At 45.3% G+C, this 7,750-nt stretch overlaps 1 protein-coding gene and 1 non-coding gene across 2 annotated transcripts; both read left to right on the top strand.

The window, feature by feature from the left end:
* The first annotated feature begins 2,517 nt into the window (after positions 1-2,517).
* marcksl1a (MARCKS-like 1a) lies at positions 2,518-5,366 on the top strand. The gene is made up of 2 exons (XM_030719014.1): positions 2,518-2,852; positions 3,994-5,366. The coding sequence occupies exons 1-2, from the start codon at positions 2,769-2,771 to the stop codon at positions 4,516-4,518; spliced, it is 609 nt and encodes a 202-aa protein (XP_030574874.1). The 5' UTR covers positions 2,518-2,768; the 3' UTR covers positions 4,519-5,366.
* Positions 5,367-6,185: 819 nt separating this feature from the next.
* trnas-gcu (transfer RNA serine (anticodon GCU)) lies at positions 6,186-6,267 on the top strand. Its single transcript has one exon. It is a non-coding gene; the product is annotated as a tRNA-Ser (tRNA).
* The last annotated feature ends 1,483 nt before the right edge of the window (positions 6,268-7,750 follow it).

The raw sequence follows: 7,750 nt of genomic DNA, 5'->3' as shown, positions 1-7,750 counted from the left end.
GGCAGCACAGTGGCATGGCGGTTAGCACTGTTGCCTCACAGCAAGAAAGTGTGGGTGTGACTCCACCTTGGCCTGGGCCTTTCTGTGTTGAGTTTGCATGTTCTCCCCGTGTCTGTGGCTTTTCCCTGGTATTCTGGTTTCCTCCCATAGTCCAAAGACATGCAGTTAGTGGGGTTAGGTAAACTGGTGATTCCAAATTGCTGATAGGTGTGGATGTGAGTGCAACAGGCTAGCAACCTGTGGATGGTGCCTGTCATCCTATGACAGCTTGGGTAGGCTCCAGTCCTCCTGTTCCAGGCTCCGACTCTGAACAGGATAAGAAAATGAAGAAAATGGATGAATTGACTTGAACTGGACATCTCACTCTGATCAAACCAGGAGAAATCCGTTTGAAATCAAATACTTCATTGAAGCAGGAGTCTTGCGTCCCACCCAACAGCCATAATTGAGCCATGTGTGCACTGAAAGGTGAGACTGGGGCTTTTAAAAACATCACGTGTCGCTCTTTCTTGACTCAGTTTAGGAGAATGTATGTAGGTTGGTTAGGAGGGGAGGAGAGGTGTAGATGTTGAACCCCTCGGGCGGTATTCCACTCTGGGAAGCACGGCCCACAAATGGCTGGGGATCATTCTCTGGGTGGCGTATGCATGCCTCGCATACCACAGCTGTGACGTGTGTGTGTTTGTGTGGAGGGGGGATTTTCTGATGGGTGCGCAGGGAGAAAGAGATGGACCCACGAAGGGATGCTCCAAAAGAAAGAGGAAATCATAAATTTTACTTACTGAAGCAGGAGAAGGGGATACATGTTAACATGGGTTCATCTGTGGGATAAATGATGGGAAAGGAAATTTCACAAAGAGGTTTTAAAGGAGGGAGTTTGGATATAAATGCATGTTTGCAGGATATAGAAGCCATCCACTGGCTCTCATCACTCAGCTTAAAACATATGACCCCTGACCTCTCAGGAAAAAAAAAAATGCAGCGTCACCGCTGCGACCGTGGGATGCACTGTTCTGGCCAGCGAGCCCTCATTAATGGCTGACAGTCTGATTCACTGTCTCGCTGTCTGTGCCGGCGACAAAGCGGCCTCAGTGCCATCGCGAAGTCTCCTCCGAGTGCTCTGCGCGTTGCATAACGAGTTTTCTCTCGGAAAGCCGGGCCCTGTCGCTCAGATTCCAGAGCAGGCCATTAAAATTCCTCGCTGCTCATTGATGTACTGTTGTTCTCTGATCACCGGCTTCTGCAGAGGGCCTCTTCTGAGATAAAGGACACTGCTGGGAGTGTGAACAGCAGATAAAGAGGAAAACTGTGTGGGACACCTCAGAGAGATGTTTGGGATAATCTAACCTTTTCGAACGGATTCAAAAACCTCTTCATTAAAAACATGTCACATGTTAAAAAGTCTCATTTCAGATTCCCATGTTCTCCCAGTGATCGCACTCACCATTCATCAGTTATGGCTGCAGAACCATTGATCCATAACTGCTGGCTTATTACTGCAAACATGAGGCTGCCTGATACTCAGTACTAGTGACCATCACTGTTTACCTGTTTACCTATACTTAAATCTGCTTCAGTTCAATTCAGAGCTTTAGCTGACAGTTTCTCCTGCTACCAAGTCTTTGGTTAAACATTTCCAGACTTTTAGCTACAACTGTAACTTCCCGATCCGCACATGGATTTATGTTTACTGCCTGTGTAAAAATGTGTGAACTCCTCTCACTGCTGCAGGTTCAGGGTAATTGTTTTCTTGCCGTTGCTGGAATAAAATGACTGAACTATTATCCGACATCTGAATGCTCTTTCATCTGTTTTACTTTCTTTAATGCACAAATTTATGAAGGGTTTATGTTCATTTTTATTTGTCTTTAGTCATAAACACTGATAAAAATATGTTTACTGTGACTTTTTCCCCCACAGTTAATGGAATAATCTTTACAGTTAATTAAACAAGTGCATGGGGGGGGGGGGTTTATGGATCAAAAAATCAACTTCAGGAGATAATCATTTTCTATTTAACTTTTTAATTAGAGCAAGAAAAATAATTATAACTTCATAACTAATAAAATCAAAGATCAAACTTTATTTTAATCTCAGAATCTGCTCTGACGACCTTCTGTAAGGGTCACATATCGAGGACTTTTATTAGCACTATATTTCTCCTGCTTGTCCATTACCTTTAATTAACTTCTCTGCTCAGACCTGTCCAGGTCCTCTTCATTTTGAAACACAATTATAGGCTAATGTTTAATTTTTCAGAACAGATGAACTCACATCTCCATGATAGATGACTCACCGGGGAGAATAAAGTGAACAAAGTTTCAAATTTGTTCAAAATCTTCCAGACATTTGAAGCAGCTGGAAAAAGTCCTGCTGATCCTCCAGCTGAGCGGCAGACTGTTGCAGTGTCAGACCGGAGGAGGAGGCCCATCCCCCCGCTGTAGATTGGACAAAGCCCGGCCGCCACGCCCAGGGGAGGAGCCTCCGGTCGATTTTTGAGGCGCGGTTGAAATACTCACAGCCGTCACCCTGCCATCCTTTAATTTGAGCTCAGCCTCCGTGGGGTTCACACGCGCTAAAGGGGGGGTCGTCTCATCGCCAAACCTTTGTAAGGGAGAAGGAGATCGGACCGGATTTGCGCCTCTTTTCTTTTAGGGGGAAAGCTCTCGCCTATCCCAGAGCTGGATTTTTAAATCTCAAAAAACTCATTGAGGGTTTTCTTTTTCGATTTTCTTTTTTTTTGTTCTTAAAGGAAAGAAAGGAAAAAAATGGGAGCCCAGTTGTCCAAGGGTGGAGTGGCTGTTGAGGGGAAAGCCGCCGCCGACCCTGCTGCTGCGAAAGCCAACGGGCAGGTGAGTAAAGCGGGCCCGGTGCGCCCGAGTGTCAGCGGGGAGCCACATGGCACCCAACGCCCACTGGCAGCATGGGTACCACGGCGGGGCAGCGATGGGAGGGTAGCTGTTGCTCTTCCATGTCGGGGCTCTTACAGAGCGATCAGGGGACCAATTCAAAATGAATGTATCTTTAAAGGGGGGGAAGGGGGGGGGGGGGTTCAGGAGACCTCCAGCAGAGCAGCCGTCGAGCCGCGCGCTGATGCCAGCCTGCTTTTGTTAATAACGTCTGCTGCTCACACGGGGGCAATTTACCCGCAGCTTTCACGCAGAAATATCAGATTCGGGTCCGGGTGTGAGTTTTGACCGTGTTTTCTGTCATGAGTTGGCCGCAGTCGGGCGGATCGTCGCTCTGCGCGTCGAACAAAAGATGCGAGGCGAGCGGTGCAAAGGATGCAAATGCGCGCTGCTGGAGGCGCATTTTGCGGAGTTGCAAACAAAGCGCGCACAGGCGCCAGTTCTGACCCCATTTCCCCCGACTGTTAAACCCCCCTTCACCACACACACACACACACACACTGAAGCGGGCTTTCCGCGTGCAGTTTAACCAATTTAAATATTACAGAAGTGAATTATGGGTTTCGATTACTGGCGTGTGATTGATGGGAGAATTAATTGATCTGGATATGCGTGATGAGAGTGACGCCCAGATGAACTCATGTGACCCACTTCGAGAATTTAAAAACACTCACTCCTCCTTGTCATGAGTGTGGTAGACGAGCTGGTTCTGGCTTTTTCTGCGCACTGGCTTGTAGATGTAGGCTGCAGCTCTTGGATGAGAGCACCAACCAGGTTTCACGGGGATTCCTTTGTTCCCCAACTTGCTGGCGGTGTTGATGTTTTTGATGTAGCTCTACTGCCCCCGTGTGGCAGCTCAGAGTAACGCAGACAGCTGTTGAATCCTCCTCCCCTTCACCAGAGGGGGCAAGCTGCTCTCCTCAGTAATAACATGGATTAACTGTTGAAATAAATGGGCTGATGCTAATCTGTCACATGTCTTTGGATGTGTTTACAGTGTGCTCATCTCATTATGTATAAATAATTCTCCATTTCTACACCTCGGTTATTTTAATCCAAGACTAACGAGTCCTTGTCCCTGCAGGAGAACGGCCATGTCAAAACCAATGGTGACGTTTCAGCCAAGCCCGACGGGGAAGTGGCGGCCGCAGATGGAAACGGAACGGCCGAGCCGGCCAAGGAGGGCGAGACCAGCGCCGGGGACGCCATCGAGCCCGCTCCTGCGGCCGAGGGCGAGGCCGCCAAAGCGGAGGGCGAGGCTGCCAAGGAGGGCAAGAAGAAGAAGAAGTTCTCGCTGAAGAACTCCTTCAAGTTTAAGGGCATCTCGCTGAAGAAGAACAAGAAGGGCAGCGAGGAGGGCAAGGAGGAGGCCACCTCCCCCACGACCGAGGACAAGCCCGAGGAGAACGGCCATGCGGCCAAGGAAACCAAAGAGGAGACGCCGGCCGCCGAGGCCAAAGAGGGCGAGGCCGCTGAGGCTGCTCCTGCACCCGAGGGAGAGGCCAAGGCCGAGGAGGAGGCCCCACCGACAGAGGATGCCCCGGCCGAGGAGGCCCCCGCCGAGGGCACGACACCCGCAGCCTCCGAGGGCGAGGCCAAGGCAGAGTGACTGCACTCCAGCACGGCACCTGAACTGATTTTCCAAGATTAAAGTATATAAAAATATATATGAGAGACTTGTGCCACGTTCTTAAAGTTATAAACAAAACTACAAAAGAAGACAAAGGATATATCACGTTTGCTGATTCAACCACCAGTTCACTGCCTTTTATTAGTTCTTCGACAGACGGAAACTCACCGGGCCCTCTCATGATGAAAGCGTTGGCTGGTGTCGCCCCCTCATGGTACACACAGGGACTGGCGTGCAGCGAAGGTAATGGATTGGATGTGGAGCGAATCAGGAATACTGACTTATTTTCCCAATTCATGGAGAAGCATCCTTTAAAACAGCGTGGCAGCCCTATAACATCTTATTTTTCTTTCTCATCTTTTTGGGATCTAAAAATTGTCACCGTTGGCAGAGCGGGGCAGACCATCTCCTTCACTCGAAATGACTGATATACGGACACACAAACCTTTCAGATCATCTTATTAATTTTTAGAATTCTACATTCCTATGTTTTACCCCCAAATTTCAAGTATTTTGTCATGTATAGAGAGGAGAACATCGAGGAGGGGAAGTGGAAAAAGATGTCTTTGTTCGTGCATTTTGATTCTTTTTCTGGCTAAAACCACATTCGAGCTTCTTGAGTGTTGCAGTGTTCACATTTCAGAATTTATGACGCAGGGTTTGGGATTGTGTAAAAAAAAAAAAAAATGTGAGCTTTTTATCTGCAAACTGTCTCTGTAAATATGTTTTGGCCAATATTTTTGGTTCTCTTTATTTTGCTATCGTTTGAAGATGTTAATGGTTTTATTGTAACTTTTAATAAGGGTAAATAAATGTTCGATCCCCTCTGTCTGTCTTCTGCGTTGTGATTCACTAGACTGGAACGTTTGGCTGCTTTAACCTGCAATCTGGGATAGTTATAACACCACATATAAACAGAAGAATATAAACTGGATTAAAACACATGACTAGGATGGAATATTGAAACCACACGAATAAATATCAGGTGTATGAATGCAAGTCATGACTGCAGATTATGGAAACAAGAAATTAAATGATCAAACAGGCAAAATAAGGTCACTGTAAGGTCTGCATGACCTCATATATCACGTCATGAGTTTTGTGGTCACGTGCAACAAAGCAGCCACAGAACAACTGCAATATATATCCTTACATAATTAAATAAGGACGCAACATATGGGATATGCAGGCATTAGATGCCATTTATTTTCGCCCTTCTCATGTTAAATGATGGTCTTTATCGCCATCTGGTGGACAGACGTTTGTACTGCGTGTGCCTGCGCCGCCTGTTGCCTTCCGGTTACCGGTGTAAACACGTTACAGCGCTTCGTTTACACGTTGTTGGTTGATGATTAGTCACAGTTTGAGCTGTGATAGTAAGGCTAAAATCCCACGGACACACATTTAGATCTGTTAGCTCGCGGAAAACCGCTTAGTCGACACGGAGGTGATTGTCGCCGTATTCCCACCCACTCGTGTGGGTCGAGAATCTCCTTCACTCCCGCTGACAGCTGCTAAGTTGAGGAAAGTTTAACTCCGGGCTTCGTCCCCGCTGCAGGTTTTGCAGAAACACGTTGATGAGCGCTTCACTTCACACTGCGTAGAAGTCCTGCAGGCTGGAGTGGATATTCATTTGTGTGTAATCAGACGAGGTGGCCGAGTGGTTAAGGCGATGGACTGCTAATCCATTGTGCTCTGCACGCGTGGGTTCGAATCCCATCCTCGTCGACACGTAGGTTTTGTATTTGAAACCAAGGAGTCGTGGCTCACCTGAAAATTCTATGTTAATCGATATAATCATACCTCTCCACAGATCGCCCCCCCTCTCAATAATAAATAAACTGCAACAAAACAAAGAAGCGTTTCTGATTATAAAAACATCCGCCTGCTTTGCTCCCTGTTTTAAACCACAATCAGGTTTATGTCAGCGAACTTGGAGGAAAACCACATCCCTCAATTTCTCAATAAATAAATAAATAAATAACTTTTCCTGGCTTGGGATGCCATCAATAAAGAGGAGTAAACATAGACATGAATTTAAAAGTATTTCTAAATCCTGACAAGTTATTTGAGTCATACAGATGTAAAAAATTTAGTCGCAAAAAACCTCTAAAGCATTGCCTAATATATCATTAAAATTTGATAAAAATACATATTGAACAACAAATACTGGGGAACAGACCTATTGTCATGTAATAGGGAAATAATGAAGCAAGTCCAGCCGTCTTGAAATGGCTCCAGGTGCATGTTTGAAGCATTATCTACATTATCTTTAACTTAAATGCTCACAAAGTTTACAAACGTACAGATGAATATTATTCTTGTTTCATTATGATAATGCTGCTATCTAGTGGTAACATTTAGACTATTTTAAGTCCATATTTTGACTGTTTTGCTTCAGTTTCAGTCACATAAAGATGATGAACCAAACTCTCTGCCATGACAAAAAGACCTGAGGTGTATTTGTGATGTTTTCTGTATTTTAATGGCTAAACATGAAAAATAAAACCTGCATTTGCTGCCGCACATATACAGACATATACAAACAGGTCATCATCAGTTTTTTTTTTTTTTATTACAAGCAGATAAATATATCACTGTAATGCAAACAATAGCCTGTAGTTTATAATTATAAAAAAGATCTTGGACCACGGCGTTCCAGCTGACTCAAAGCAGAAGTGAGTGTGAAGATTAAACCAGATTAAATGTCCTATAAAAAGCTTTAGGTTCACACTCTCCACTCATATTAAATAGTAAAACTCTATAAGCTGTAATTAAATGTATATTTATAAAAACTGATAACTCATCATAACAGGACACACAGGCACTGTTTACACGTGTTTTTAAACATGTTTGGGGAACTGTAACTGATACATCGCTCTTCACAGCCGTGTCTATCACCTCTCTCCCAGGTATTCCCAGGTATTTCCTTCTTTACCGTATTTTGCGGACCATAAGGCGCACCGGGTTATAAGGCGCATGATAAAACATACGTAGAGCGAAACAAGAGCGTCAGGTAAGTTGAACTTTATTCAACTCATTCACAATAGCTCAGAATATTGTTCAGTTGTAACAAATACAGAAAAATACCCTCACATTTTAAATCATTCTTCTTCCACCAATCCATCAAATTCCTCCTTCAGTGTCTGAGTTGAACAGTTGGGTGATTTCGGCATCAAGCGTGCCGGGTTCCCTCTCGTCAGTCTCGTTG

Source organism: Archocentrus centrarchus, chromosome 22 (genome assembly GCF_007364275.1).
Source record: "Archocentrus centrarchus isolate MPI-CPG fArcCen1 chromosome 22, fArcCen1, whole genome shotgun sequence".
NCBI lineage: Eukaryota > Metazoa > Chordata > Actinopteri > Cichliformes > Cichlidae > Archocentrus > Archocentrus centrarchus.
The sequence above is the reverse complement of the archived record's forward strand: the minus strand, read 5'-3'. Positions and strand labels throughout refer to the sequence as shown.

What these genes read in the sequence shown, in the direction of transcription:
- marcksl1a (XM_030719014.1), top strand. Translation starts at nt 2,769, where the DNA reads ATGGGAGCCCAGTTGTCCAAGGGTGGAGTGGCTGTTGAGGGGAAAGCC. An exon ending in CTGCGAAAGCCAACGGGCAG is followed by an intron (nt 2,853 to 3,993) that starts GTGAGTAAAGCG and finishes TTGTCCCTGCAG; the next exon opens with GAGAACGGCCATGTCAAAAC.